Raw genomic sequence first — 16,227 nt, 5'->3', positions numbered from 1 at the left:
TCAATTATGAGCAAACACTTAGACCAATATTTAAATCATACACTGTTTCTCTGTGATGCTGTTGCTTTCTGTCATTTTAAAGGCAGAGACAGATTGGTCTACAGAATACCAACATTTTTGGTGTTTGAGGCTCTTGGTTGTAGAGTCTTTGCATCCAAAGAAAGTAGGTCTAATGTTCATATTTCTGCCATAACTTTGTTTCAAAATATCTAGACCTGGATAGAGCGATGATACATTTTTCAAAACTTCCTTGGAAATGCCTAAACCATTAAGAACAGTAAAACTGTAAGGTTTAAGCAATAGCATCAAAGACTTCAAAAGAAGCTATCCATACCTTAAAAGACTATTTTTTAAAAAAACCAGCTGAATCTTGCACTGTAACAAAAAGGCAAAGAAAATTCCAGGAAGGCTTTAATGTCTTTACCAGCAATTCAGTAAAAAAAAAAAGTTCCTTAAAATAATACTAAGATCTTTGTTTCCATCACTCCACCCTGAGCACTCACAGAACTCTGCTACATGCAAGACCTATGATAGAAATATTCTACATACAATAGAAGCCCAGCTGCTTCTCTAGTCACTGCCGGCTTGAGAAGTCTTTCAGTCTTTAAATCCAAGGTCATAAAAAGAGACCTTACTGTTTTCTTAAAACTTCTCTAAAGTATTAACTTTGAACTTACAAGACTTTTGACATAAATATTTCCCGGTTTACCCTCTAAAATACTCAGTGTATTAGAGATAAAATGTGTCTGAAGGAGGAAAAAACATAGAAGTAAAAATAGTTTAATATCTTATGTTACTTCTCTATCTTATTTCCAAAAATTACCCCCCAAATCATTATTTTTGTAGGTATAGATTTTGCCCTCCTATTTAAGCGTGGCCTCTCTGATTTAATCAGAACTATCTCTCCAGTACTATGAATATCTCCTATGGAAAGGAATGCATGGGGAGGTGGGACTCAAAATAGAACAAAAGTAAGGTGTCACAGGGAATGCCAAGAACATGGCAAACCTTTCCATATAGCTTAAAAACAATTCACTCTGTGACAACTCATTTCCCCTACAAAGTCCCTCATTCCATCTCTGGTTCCTTTTATAGACTATCTCATTCCTTCCTCTTCTTTCCATTCTCTTCAGTGCAATGGGACCCAGTTCCCCCAGTGCAAACCATCTCCAGCTTCCAAGGACAAGACCACAGGACCTGTGACCGTAAGAGGTCACAGATCGAAGCCATCCTCCATCTTCCATTCATTGTTGCAACTCACCCCTCATGCTGTTTCTGCCCTTACCATCTCTGATAACACGAGGTTAGAAAACAAAGGAAGCACAAAACATTAAACATCATAAAATATAACACTTTTTTACATATTAAAAATATCACCTACCTAGTCACTTAGAAAATCACTGCAAAACATGGATTATACATATGACTTATCTCCAAATAAGAGCATTTCCTGAATTAGTAGTCTACTAATTACTAATAATCTAACATGTCTTTGCACCAACTTTAACTTAACAGAACTCACTTTTGCACCTTAGGTGGAAGACTGAGTACAATCCCAGCTGGGGGCCACAGAATAAGTTTGGGCCCATGGATTTTCCTCCAGAACTTACCAACAGGGAAAGAGCATCTCATCTAACACCAACAAGCAGTTGGAGTGAACTTCCGGAGGGCTCCCTAAATGGTAGAAGTGATACAGCACTTCTAAGCCTTAAGGATTCTAAATCTTAAACTCCTCTGTAACAAAATAGAGGGCTCTTGAGGATTTCGACACGTGCTATTTTGTCATGTTACTCGGTCTTTATTCTGATCCTCACAACAGACCATGAGGTTGGTAGATGAGATCTTATCATCCTCTCCAAGTGACTTGATCCCATTTACCCCATTATTTAAGTATCAGGTTAAATGCTTAGAATTACTCTCTGAAAATGGCAACAACAACAACAAAGCACTTTAGGAAGCGAAACTGTGGATGCATGTTAAGTTTAGGAAGTTTTCCTTGATGAAATAAAATGCCTCTGTCTTCAAAGAAAAACAAAACAATACAGAGTAGTAATATTAGCTTCCAACGAGGCAAAATAGCCTTTTGAAATACCTCAGTATATCGATAACCTCCAACGTGTATTTTACATAAGGCCAATCCAATTGTGAAAATATACCTGAAACATTTGTCTGACTTTTCTTCGGGGCAGATTGACATTTAGTTTGTGCATCAATTGGTGTATCTCTTCAATGTTCAATAAGCCATCACCATTCTTATCAGCTTCCTCAAAGGTCTGCTTCACCCACTTGCAGAAAGGTCAAGAAAAACACTTGCGTTTTCATCAAAATAAAATCTGCTTTCACAGAATACTCACAAGAACATTTATCATTAACACCAAACTTGAGAAGAAATTCTTTTGAGGAGGACCTGCAATCCACAGGCTCTTAGTGAGCTACTAACAGTGACAACAAAAGGAACTAGGGGAAGGAGAGCACATATAGGTGCTTCCCTTCACTGGGAAATGGAGTCAAACCATATTACTCTGGGAGCTTCTTTAACATTTTATCCAAACTGTTAAAGCATCTCTATGATGTGATGAGACCCCATGTATACCAAATTTAGGCCTTATCTTCTCCATCTATGACCTTTCATCCAGTATTTTTTTTTTTTACCTTCACAATACCCCTACACAACATGATCTTTTCAATTCCCTTTTCTCAGTCCCCCTCTTACAGTTAGAAGCTTAGACCATCTCATTCAATCTCCTCATTGTTCAGATGAGGATATAAAACTAGAAGAGAGGGAGAAATTTGGTAAGAATTAGTAAGAGAACCAGGTCTCAACCACAGGTCTCCTTCAACTTGGTCTAGCACTGTTTTCTCCTGCACAGAAGGCCTGTCTCTACACTGCTCCTCTTCCTATCACTAGCTTTGACAATTCTTACCTAATATTCTCAACTTCTAAATCAAGGGCATTAATAGGAACTGCAAGCCTGATATGATAGAGGTTGCTTCAAAGCTCAGGTATGATACTAGGTGCCTGAGGATATGAGTTTAGATACAAAGGATTTACATCATGTGAACTGAGATTTTAACAGGCCCCCAGGAGGATGAGTCTTGGGTCGTTTTACATAGTGAGGAAGCAGAATAACTGGTAACAAATGGATGAGCTTAAAATTCCCAGTTAAGTTTTAGCAGAGGGCTTTTTTAAAATGTATGATTCACGGTTGTTAGGGGGTAGATAACAGAAAGTAGGAATGGTATGTACATTTAGAAAAACAAATTGAGCTTCAAAACTCAAAGGGTAATGAAGAAGAAAATAATGAAGATGATGGGAGAAAAACAGAATCAAAGTAAGGGAAAGACTTAGGTTTAAATCTAAGAAATGGGAGAATGGGAGTAGGTCAAAGGAAAGTGTCAAAGAATAACATTTGCTTATCAAACAGGTGACATCAAACTGAAAAATTTTCATTTAAGACGAAATATTAACTAACCTCCCAGTAGTAACTCAGAACACTTATACTTCTTAGGTGATTCAAACTATGATTATAGGAGATTATACCTTAGAAAGTAAAAACTGGAAAATTAATCTTATTTCTCCTAAAGTTAAATAGAAGTGATTTTTCAATCATAAATATCTGTTTCACATTTTGTTCCCTTTATAACATTTGAATATAACCAGCCCAGTTCTTTCAAATTCAATTGTTCCTCATAGAGTTCAGGAAGGACCTCATTATATATGATACCTGGGAATTAAAGGGTGACCCAGGACCAGGGGAAAAATAACTGAAGAATCAAAAGAGTGAAACATTTGGGCCAATTACTAGTAAGTACCTGAATCTCATTTTTTTGTTTTCTGGGAATACAGCACCCATTGCATGAGCGCTATTTCTTTTGACTGTGAACACTGCTCTGTGTCCCACAAAATATTTGGCCAGAGTTCAAAGAAATGAATAAATGAGTCCAAGGATGGCAGCATTTTCATCCTTTTATTTTATACTTCTTTATCAAAGCATCTCAAAGACTTCTCCAGAGAAGAAGCAGATACAAGCAGACACTAAGCATGAATATTCTGCAGAAACAAACCCTTTTGGGTGAGCCTGTGTCTGCAAGGCCTTCAGTGTCAACACACAAGCTGGCCTTGACAATTGGTTTAGGGGATCTGGGATTGGTAAGACAGAAACAGAGGCCGACTCAGACCAAGAAATATACACTACTTCTGATTCCATGCTGACCTGGCCCTGTGACAGTGGGTCACTTACATTACCTCTTGGGGCTTCCATTTCTTCATGTACAATGTCAGTGAGCACAACTAGATGACCCTGAAGCCCCTTCCAACTGTAAGATTCTATGAAAGGAAATACCATTCTCTCTCAGTAACAGTACACATGGTATAAGATATAATTGCAGACAAAAGTATTCTGATACCTCAAAGTTGTTGTTCATAATTGAGACATGAGTGCCCAAGAAAACCCTGAATTAATGATTCATAGCCAATACATGATAAATTTAAGAAAAGAAATAGTATTTCTGCAAAGAAAAACTAGGAGAGTAAAAACTGAATGAAAAGTTACGGCCTAGTATTGTCTAATCAAAAAACTTTAGAAGAGGGCTTCCCTGGTGGCGCAGTGGTTGAGAGTCCGCCTGCCGATGCAGGAGACGCGGGTTCGTGCCCCGGTCCAGGAAGATCCCACGTGCCGTGGAGTGGCTGGGCCCGTGAGCCATGGCCGCTGAGCCTGCGCGTCCGGAGCCTGTGCTCCGCAACGGGAGAGGCCACAACAGTGAGAGGCCCATGTACCGCAAAAAAAAAAAAAAAAAAAAAAAACACTTTAGGAGAATGTAAAGCATTGAACGGTATTATTTAGCGCAGGGGTGGGCAAATTTTTTCTGAAGAGGGCCTGATAATAAATATATTAGGTTTTACAGGCCATTTGGTCTCAATTGCAACTATTCTACTATGCCATTGTTACACAGAAGCTACCATAGACAATACATAAATTAATTGGCATAAAATTTCATGTCACAAAACTTTATACTTCTTTTGATTTTTTCAACCATTGAAAACCCATTGTTAGCTTAGGAGCCCATATAAAAATGTGGTGGGTCAGATTTACCTACAGGCTACAGTTTGCAGGACCCCTGATTTATAGGGAAGGTGTAAGGCTTCAGTTTACAACACCCATAAAGTCTTCTACAGGTAATAATTTCCCAAGTGGCATTAAGAGGTAAGGTGGGGGCACCAAGGAGGAGAATGATCTGACGGAGGAATATGCCAGCATCATCATCTTTGCATGCTGGGACCATTGAGTTTTCAGACATCAATCTATCTGAACAGGAAAAGCAAAAGATTTGCCAATCCTTATCTCTCTTTAGCAATAACAACAGCAGCTACTGTTTATAAAATGCTTAATATGAGCTGGACAGTGTTCAAAGCACTTTGTGTATAATCAATTCATTTGATGGTCACACAATGACATAGGGCAGACACCATCATTATCATCATCACCATGTTACAGATAAAGAATCTGAAGCAAAAGAGTTTAAGTAAGTCCCCCAAAGTTACATAGTACACGGCAGAGCTGGGGCTGGACCCAGACAGGGCAGCACTGTCTTGCTCCTTAACCACAATACTGTATTGCTTCTGATAGACACGAGTACTTCATCTACCTCCATTCAACATGGCCACACTGCAGAAATAACTTGAATTTCACTTTACACTGGATGGATTTTTTTCATACAACTATTTAAGATTCATTATTCTCATTATTCATTCACAGTTGAAATTTTCAGGCCTAATTGAAATGTAATGATAATGAACATATCAGCTCTGTTCTCCTCAATTAATGTTATTAAATTTACATCCAATCAAGGATGTCATTCTGATATTAAGACATTATCTAAACCCCTATCCAATTCTGAAAAATCTGTATGAGAATGGTTCTCTGACTCAAAATAACATTCCCTATTTTTGACATCAGCTTCCTCTTCATTATTCATTAATTTCCTGTTTCCTTTTCTTTCCTCACTGACATAAACATCAACTCTTTAATATTTCTTATAAAATTGTTCCTCTGTGTGGTTCTGGGGTACACTCGGTTTCCAGATAGCATATTTTCAGAATATGAAAATCCTCAACTGTCAATCTGATTAATTCAAATATGAAAACTTTCTACTGCCAGTAAACATGGACAAACAAATCATGTTAAAAAAACTATTCACCTAAGCTGGTAAAAATTCAACTAGAGTATTGTAACTTTAGGACATTAAATGTAATCCCCAAGGTAACCACAAAGAAAACAGCTATAGAATTTATATAAATGGGATTTAAATATTTTAATACAAAAAAAAGAAGACATAATGCAAGAAATAAGAGACCAAGAAAGCTATAAGGCATAAAGAAAACAAATAGCACAATAATGGATATTAATCCTTATCAATAATTATTTTAATGTAAATGAATTAAACTCTCCAATCAAAAGACAGATTGACAGAATAGATAAAAACTCATGACCCTACTATATGCTGTCTACAAGAGACTCACTTGAGATCCAAAAACACAAACAGGTTGAAAATGAAAGGATGGAAAAAGATATTCCATGCAAATCATAACAAAAAGAGAGCTGGGGTGGCTATATTAACATCAAACAATAGACTTTAAATCAAAAAAGGCTGTAAGAGACAAAGAAGGATATTATGTATTAATAGAAGTCTCAATACAGCAGGAAGATATAACAGTTATAGACATTTATGCATCTAATGACAGATCATCAAAATATATAAGGCAAAAATGGTGAAAACTGAAGAGAGAAATAATTCTACAATAATACTTGGAGACTTCAGTACCTCACTAACAATAGTGGATAGAACAACTAGACAGAACTAAGGAAACAAAGAATTTAAACAACACAATAAACCAACTAGATCTAACAGACACTCTACCCAACAATAACAGCATATACAGTCTTCTCAAGTGCACATGGGACATTTTCAGAATAGACCACATTTGAGGGCAGCAATTAAGTCTCAATAGATTTAAAAAGATAGATAGCAGAAAGAAGGAAATAAGAAAGATGAGAACAGATATGAAGTAGAAAAACAACGGAGAAAAGTCAATGAAACCAAAAGTAGTTTTATCAAAAAGATCAGTAAAACTGACAAAACTTTTGTTAGATGGACGAAGAGAAAAAAAGACTCAAAGTACTAAAATCAGAAGTGAAAGTGGGGACATTACTACTGATTCTACAGAAACATAAAGGACTATAAGATACTACTATAAAAAATTATACGCCAAAAAATTGAATAACCTAGATGAAATGGACAAATTCCTAGAAATATAAAACCTACCAAGACTATATCACAAATAGAAAATATGAATAGATCTATAACTAATAAGAAGATTGAATCAGTAATCAAAAATCTCTCAACAAAGAAAATCCCTGGACTTGATGGTTTCACTGGTGAATTCTATCAAATATTTAAAGAAAAAATACCAAAATCCTCAAATTTTTCCAAAAAAAATTAAAGTGGAGGGAACACTTCCTAACTCATTCTATGAGGTCACCAAAGGCAGACAAAGACACTACAAGATAACTACAGACCATTATCTCTTATTTACACTGATGCAAAAATCCTCAACAATATATAGTTGATCCTTGAACACCAGGGGTTTGAATTGTGTGGGTCCACTTATATGGGAATTTTTTTCAATAAATAAGTACTACAGTACTACACAATCTGCAGCTGGTTGAATCCACAGATGCAGAACCTCAGATACAGAGGGCCAACTATAAAGTTATACTCAGATTTTCAACTGCTCAGGAGGTCTGCACCCCAACTCCTGCATTGTTCAAGGGTCAGCTGTACTAGCAATACAATTCAGCAGCATATTAAAAGGATTATACACCATGACCAAGTGAGACTTAGTCCTGGAATACAAGGATGGTTCAACATATAAGAATTGATCAAAGTAATATGCTGCATCAACATAATGAAGAGAAAAACCACAATCATCTCAATTGATGCAGAAAAAGCATCTGACAAAATTCAACACCCTTTCACGATAAAAACACTCAACAAAATAGAAATAGAAGAAAACTACCTCAATATAATAAAAGCAATATATGAAAAAACCACAGCAAATATTATATTCAATAGTTAGAGACTGAAAGCTTTTCCTCTAAGATCAGGAACAAGACAAGGATGCCTGCCTTCATCACTTCTTCTCAGCATAGTACTAGAAGTTCTAGCCAGAGCAACTAGGCAAGAAAAAGAAATAAAAGGCATCCAAATCTGAAAGGAAGAAGTATAATTATCTGTTTGCAGATAATATGATCTTACACATAGAAAACCTTAAAAACTTGCAGAAGAGTAGAGCAATACCACACTTCTCACTAATTTCTTTTACTTTGAGAAAGTTATTTTTCATAAAAATACATTAACATGTAATAGTTTATTATAATTTTTAGTGAAATATTTTTGAAATTCTCAGATTTAATGTCTTATATGACAAATATCAATAGATTGAGCCCACATAAAAACTCTTTGGGGTCTTCAGTTTTTAAAAATGCAAAAAGGGTCCTGAGATCAAAGTCCAATTATGTTAATTTCTCTTGTCAGAGGTTGGTTTAGGAATGGGCCTGTAATAGCATTTCTGGCCATTGATGAGTGGTAGTCTTTTGTGGAGCTCCTGGGAAGTTTTTCTTTGCTCTTAAAAAAAAATGGGGGGACGTTTATGAGAAGAAACTTTGTTCCCTCTGGGCAGGACTTCTCTGTGTTTAGAACTGCTGCACTTCTCTTTGACCAAAGGGTAGCCAGCTAGCTAAAGGACCAAGCCAACATGCTGAGAATGGCAGAGCCTAGGTCTCTAATGACATTACCTAGGTCTCTAATGAGCCACTGAATTAACTAACCCTGAAACCACTCTATCTCAGATCTCTTGTTCATGAGAAAATGAATATTCTTTATTGTTTGAGGCACTGTTAGTATGGTTCTGTGGCTTGCACCGGAAAGCATCCTCAATGATTCAGTATTTGTTTTTTATCAAATGTAAAGGAGTTAGGAACAAAACTAGCAGGAAAAAGCACAGAAAGTTAATTCCTATGTTTATGTTTTGTTCATTTATGAATCCCAGTTGCATTTATCTGCATGCTGTGAATACGGATGAAAACATCATGGCTCATCAGCTTAGACCTTTACACTGTCAACATCCTTTCAGGGGCTGAATATTTCCAGTCTGCTCCAACAATGCCCTTGGTGAGGGATTATAGCTAGAGCAGCACAAATTTACCACCACTCCGGGAAAAAATTAGGGTGCACATTCCAATGACACCCAAGGAAGGAAGTGGTACTATTTCCTACATGGAGAGGGGGAACATGTATTCTTAAGACCATTCAAAATGTGAGAAAGGGAACCAAAACGGTCAACGAACCTAACACTCTCACTTTACAGATAAGGAAACTGAGCTCAGAAAGGTCATACATGTCACAGATTGTGAAAGTAAATCCAGTCCCCTCAGAAGAAGTCTGCACCTCAGTTCACGCAAGCTTAAGTTTCTACATGTTCTATGCATTCATTTACTTGGGGTGGGAGTGAGGAGGGGACAGAAAGGTACTAAGGGTAAAGAAAAAAAACAGCAATGGGGGGCTTCCCTGGTGGCACAGTGGTTAAGAATACGCCTGCCAATGCAGGGGACACGGGTTTGAGCCCTGGTCCAGGAAGATCCCACATGCCGCGGAGCAACTGAGCCTGTGCGTCACAACTACTGAGCCTGCGCTCTAGAGCCTGTGATCCACAACTACTGAAGCCCACACGCCTAGAGTCCGTGCTCTGCAACAAGAGAAGCCACCGCAATGAGAAGCCCGCACACCACAACCAAGAATAGCCCCCACTTGCTGCAACTAGAGAAAGCCCGCACGCAGCAACAAAGACACAACACAACCAAAAATAAATAAATAAAAATTAAATTAAATTTAAAAAACAGCAAGGAAAGGATTTAAGCCTCAAAATTATGGGAAAAAAATATAGTCTAATCCACACACACACACACACACAGTTTAGAATTAAAGTTCTAGGGAGGATATTGGTCGTGGGTCCTCTGCCTTTTGGCAAGGGAATCTTCATCACTGATGCCGGCCATCAGGTACTTGAGGCCTGTGATCCAGGTGCGGGCCTCCTCAGGGTTGGAGGTGATGAGGTCCAGGGACTCCATGTGGTTGCCATGGTAGATGGTGAAGCAGCAGCTGGGATCAAAGTTCCCCTCAGCCTGTCTGTGGAATATTTCAGACTGCCGACCCTCGGTGACTTTGTAAATGGAGTCAATAAGTACTGTGAGGAAAGAGATCCACAGTTATGTGGCAGGTGAAGATATGTAGGCAAAGCAAAATCATCTTAAAATTTAAAAATAAAATTCATTGTCTGTTAATGGTGATATTAAGCCCGAATGTGAAATACAAGCTCTGTCATTTCCTGCTAGTAACCTTCTCCATGTACCACTTTACTCTCCTGGACAGCCAGACAACACCGTCCTGGGTGTTGCATCAGGGTATTGAAATTTATGATAGGAAGACAGATATGCCCAGCAGGACAAGAAGGTTGGTAGAAAAGGGGGCTATGAATATGTCAAATGTATAGTTTATACGTTTATGCCAGGAAAACATACAAAGACCTAGAGCCAACTTTGACATTTTACAATATGCATAAAACAGCCATTAGAAATTGAAGGGAAAAAAAATTTGGTGGTAACCAAATAGCATAGCTAAATGTGATTGGGATTTATAGAGAGAAAGCTATGAGGGTAAAGGCAGAGCGGGGCTTAGAGAGGCGGAGGGGAAAACACAGTGGCAGCCAAGGGAAAGAGACACAAAGATTCAGAAACATGAGGCCCGCTCCACAGATGCTGAACAGGCCATTTACACTGGACTGAAAAGCTCAAGAAGGAGAGTAATGGGAGATAAAGCTGGAAAGAGATAAATCGAGCTGGAGGCTAGATCATGAGGAGCTGAAGTAACAGACCAGAGATTAGCATTATTTAGGTAGTGGAGCAATGCTGCCAGTGTGTGTCACAGAAGCACTTGCAGAGCGGATTACTTTAGACTAAGACAGCATTTTTTGTTTTTTTGCTTGCTTGTTTGGGGGCATGAATGAGAAGGGTTGCAATCTTACCGATTGCCCATATACACCGTCCACGCCTCTGCTCTGCCTTAATGGCACGTTCCCAATTTGTCTTTCTAACTCGTTCTCCACATGACTCACAGGGAAATGAGCCTATGCCCAGCCCCCGGGCAATTTCTAGTGGGTCCAAGCCAATGGGGTGGCCCCACTTCTATGTCCTATGATTGCTTTAGGTTTGGGAACATAACCCAGTTCTAACCAAGGAGACATGGGCACCCTGCTTTGAGAGAAGGGTGTGGAAAGGGGTTCTTCGCTCTTGAAAAGGAAGCACTGAAGAGAAGGTTCCTTTCTGCATCTTCACCATCCTATCAGTTGTGAAGCCAGGATGTCAACACGCAAGGGACAGAGCCAAGGGCACTCAGGGAAAACAGAACTAGAGACTGAATGTCCCATGCCTGAGGCCGGCCAATCTGAGTTTCTTGTTATGTGAGAGAATAAATTTGTGTATCACGAAAGCCTAATTAGTCGAGGTTGTCTATGAGCTGAAGAGGAAAGCATCTTATCTGATAGGGGCAGAAGAAACTAGCAAAATGGAGCTTGGTTAGGAGACTTTGTAATAGGCCACCGGAAAGGTGAAGAGACCCTAGACAAAGAAGACCCCTGTGAAAACAGGAGGGAGGGAGCAGATGAGAGAGACACTACAGGGGACTCAGCCAGGACTGGGTGCTGAGTGTAGAAGGTGTGGGAGAGAGGCTTTACAGAGGAGACAGATCAATGCTATTTTACTTGATATCACTGAAACAATTTTGTTAATTCATTCATCAGTTAACTGTGCTCAGGATATGTCAAAACACTTTAAATCCCACTGGATTTATGATGTCCTTTACTTTTCATAGGAAAATAAAAGATGTCAAGTTATAAAACCTCATATCCCAACTACAAAAATATGTCTCCAACACAGGGGAAATATTACCGTTTACAGCATCGTGGATAAGAAAACTTTCTATGGATTTAAATTCCTCCAAAGAATTAACAAAAGTAAAAATGGTCATCACTTATTCTGTCTCTTCACATTCTCTAACAACTGACCCTAAAACTTGCAGAACTATGAAAAGTCTACAGATCTGAAGTTTCAGAGCCCACCCAATAGAACCCCATGTGTTACTCTGTCAAGCCAAACAGAGAATTCAAAAGTTAGTCTTACTTTTTGCCTTCTCGCTCTTCCTAGAGGGTCTCCATCGGAGGCGGGTCCGGTGCTCATCCAGGTAAAAGAGCCGGACGAGCCCTTTGGTCCCACGCTTCAGTTTGATCATCTGTGTCCCGGACTGCATGACACTCATGCATCTTTCAACTGCAAACAAGATTAGAGTACATTCAGCTCTCACACAATGCAGGTGAGTCCTGGTGTTCAGAAACTTTATTGTCAAATAAAACTTCTGATCACACCCTAAAGGCTCAAGATCCAGAAGACAAATTTAGAAGAGGTAATCTGAAGAGACAGCTGTTAAAGAATTGATTCATCGGGCTTAAACCACTCAAAAGCCTTACTGATAGAAATAAAATGCTACTTCTAGATAAACAATGCATTACTGTTGAACAAAGCATCTTTTGCTCTATCTGGCAACATGCCTTTTGGTATAAGATCGATGATAATTTGGTGCTTGAATTTATGTTCATAAAGCAAGTTCTCAGACTTCATGTGAAAACTTGTGAATTTTTATATAACCAGCAGTAAAAACATCTTATGATAATGCTTCAAAATGCAATTAGCAAAAACACGACTGGCAAAATGTTTTAACAATTGTTGAAGTTGTATATGGGTTCACATTATAATTTTATGTATGCTTGAAAACAGCTAAATAAATGTTTTAAAATGTGATGAGGGGCCTCGCTGGTGGTGCAGTGGTTGAGAGTCCGCCTGCCGATGCAGGGGACACGGGTTCGTGCCCCGGTCTGGGAAGATCCCACATGCCGCGGAGTGGCTAGGCCCGTGAGCCATGGCCGCTGAGCCTGCGCGTCCGGAGCCTGTGCTCCGCAACGGGAGAGGCCACAACAGTGAGAGGCCCGTGTACCGCAAAAAAAAAAAAAAAAAGTGATGAGGAAAAAAATCAAGTTTTCACAATTAAACATAAAATATTTGTTAATGAATTTAGCTGCTAGGATTTTCTAAGTAGAGAAATAACTTGGTGATTGAACTCAGATAAAATCCAAATCACTTATTATCCAAGTTAATGCTATCATTTAAATTCTCCTCTTTGAGATGAACCCTGATGGAAGTGAGCATTTGTATCTATTGGTGTTGTCTGTTTCCCTTTCTTTGTTAATTGCACCCACTTTTCCTTTGGAAATACTTCTTTCCCATTCCATGTGCCTTTGGTGGCCTGTCAATCACCCCAAGCAAGAAATGGCCACCTGACTTAAGCTGAGAGCAAATCTGACTCCCTTTCAAGGAACATACACCCTGAGTAGAGCACTGAATGAAAACAGAACTGAGTCATTTCAAAGTACAAGATTTAAGAGACACTCCTGGTTGGCCTCCCCAAGATGTTACAGTTGTCACAGTTGCTCTTCCTGAAGCTGGCAAATTATTCCATTTTCCCCTTGGTTCTCCAAGTTATACAACACTCTTCCAAACGCCCTTTTCTCATTGCATCAGCCAGAAACAGCTTCTGTTTCACCGACTAATATACATAGGCACAGATGCAACCACTAAAGCACTAGGAACAACTGGCTCTGAGTACCTACCTGATCAAGCAGCCTACCGTTAGATAAAAGAAACGCAGCAAGTCAACTCCAACAATGTTAGCCTTCGGCTTCTTTGGCTAACTTGTTTTTACTAGGAAAAAACCTGATCCCAAAGCTTAACATTGTATGCACAGAGTACTCAAGATAACTTCAACATAACCAACTTCCACTATTTCCTCCATGCAGAGCCTTTCCTTCTCCCAAAGAAATCAAGGAAGAACTGCATAAAATCAAGCATGGTTTTGGGATTTGATTCTGCAAGAAAGGTGAAGTGTAGGTTGCTCTTACCCATTTCATATGACATACCAAATATACAAGTAATAAAATACTGCTTAAGAAAAAAAACACGCAAACTTAAAATGTTTACTTTGAAGACCCGAGCAAAATTTGAGATTTGGTTTCATGCACATTCGTAAATTTACCTACCACTGAGCACCATTCATTTAGGTAATGAAAGCCACAGATTTGAATTCTTGACAGTCACCCTGACCATCTCACACCAGTAATTAGAGGGAGACCAGAAGACAGCCAGTGTATCAAGATAAAACCATCAAGTCTAACCACGCAAACCAAAACTCCCAGAAAAATCTATTAGAACTTCTTTGGCCACTGACCTTAGGTCACATCAGTAAGCAGATATTCACAGTCACCCCCTGCACCATGCACATGGCTATATAATGAGGTGAAGCAGAGAACAAGGAGACTTTGACTTAAAGAGGTTAAATTTCAAGAGCATGACAAAAACAGAAAGATAGATCAATGGAACAGGATAGAAAGCCCAGAGATAAACCCACGCACATATGGTCACCTTATCTTTGATAAAGGAGGCAGGAATGTACAAAAGAGAAAGGACAGCCCCTTCAATAAGTGGTGCTGGGAAAACTGGACAGCTACATGTAAAAGTATGAGATTAGATCACTCCCTAACACCATACACAAAAATAAGCTCAAAATGGATTAAAGACCTAAATGTAAGGCCAGAAACCATCAAACTCGTAGAGGAAAACATAGGCAGAACACTCTGTGACATAAATCACAGCAAGATCCTTTTTGACCCACCTCCTAGAGAAAGGGAAATAAAAACAAAAATAAACAAATGGGACCTAATGAAACTTCAAAGCCTTTGCACAGCAAAGGAAACCATAAACAAGACCAAAAGACAACCCTCAGAATGGGAGAAAATATTTGCAAATGAAGCAACTGACAAAGGATTAATCTCCAAAATTTACAAGCAGCTCATGCAGCTCAATAACAAAAAAACAAACAACCCAATCCAAAAATGGGCAGAAGACCTAAATAGACATTTCTCCAAAGAAGATATACAGACTGCCAACAAACACATGAAAGAATGCTCAACATCATTAATCATTAGAGAAATGCAAATCAAAACTACAATGAGATATCATCTCACACCGGTCAGAATGGCCATCATCAAAAAATCTAGAAACAATAAATGCTGGAGAGGGTGTGGAGAAAAGGGAACCCTCTTGCACTGTTGGTGGGAATGTATATTGATACAGCCACTATGGAGAACAGTATGGAGGTTCCTTAAAAAACTACAAATAGAACTACCATATGACCCAGTAATCCCACTATTGGGCATATACCCTCAGAAAACCATAATTCAAGAAGAGTCATGTACCAAAATGTTCATTGCAGCTCTATTTACAATAGCCCGGAGATGGAAACAACCTAAGTGCCCATCTTCGGATGAATGGATAAAGAAGATGTGGCGCATATATACAATGGAATATTACTCAGCCATAAAAGAACGAAATTGTGCTATTTGTAATGAGGTGGATAGACCTAGAGTCTGTCATACAGAGTGAAGTAAGTCAGAAAGAGAAAGACAAATGCCGTATGCTAACACATGTATATGGAATTTAAGAAAAAACATGTCATGAAGAACCTAGGGGTAAGACAGGAATAAAGACACAGACCTACTAGAGAATGGACTTGAGGATATGGCGAGGGGGAAGGGTGAGCTGTGACAAAGCGAGAGAGAGGCATGGACATATATACACTACCAAACGTAAGGTAGATAGCTAGTGGGAAGCAGCTGCATAGCACAGGGAGATCAGCTCGGTGCTTTGTGACCACCTGGAGGGTTGGGATAGGGAGGGTGGGAGGGAGGGAGACGCAAGAGGGAAGAGATATGGGAACATATGTATATGTATAACTGATTCACTTTGTTATAAAGCAGAAACTAACATACCATTGTAAAGCAATTATACTCCAATAAAGATGTTAAAAAAAAATTTCAAGAGCATGAAACCTTTAAAAAGATAACTTATAAATGGTAGTTTAGAGCTATGATTCAGAACAGTGTTTGGATTTAGACAGCCTGGGATAGAACTCCATATCTGCCACTTATTAGCTGTAGGAGGTTAGGCA

General features: G+C 38.8%; 1 protein-coding gene across 1 annotated transcript in view; it reads right to left on the bottom strand.

Moving 5' to 3' along the window:
• Nucleotides 1–16,227, bottom strand: part of PLCH1 (phospholipase C eta 1) — a 269,122-nt gene that overhangs the window by 108,335 nt on the left and 144,560 nt on the right. Inside the window, exons 3-5 of the mRNA XM_089910967.1 lie at nucleotides 12,294–12,440; nucleotides 10,061–10,303; nucleotides 2,157–2,287 (exon numbers count right to left, since the gene is read on the bottom strand). Of these exons, the coding sequence (XP_089767093.1) occupies nucleotides 2,157–2,287; nucleotides 10,061–10,303; nucleotides 12,294–12,440 (521 nt within the window). The remainder of the gene's footprint in view (nucleotides 1–2,156; nucleotides 2,288–10,060; nucleotides 10,304–12,293; nucleotides 12,441–16,227) is intronic.

Source organism: Delphinapterus leucas, chromosome 4 (genome assembly GCF_059928025.1).
Source record: "Delphinapterus leucas isolate spDelLeu-1000000601 "Yukka" chromosome 4, BTC_Dleu_Yukka2, whole genome shotgun sequence".
In the NCBI taxonomy this organism is placed as follows: Eukaryota; Metazoa; Chordata; class Mammalia; order Artiodactyla; family Monodontidae; genus Delphinapterus; species Delphinapterus leucas.
The sequence above is the reverse complement of the archived record's forward strand: the minus strand, read 5'-3'. Positions and strand labels throughout refer to the sequence as shown.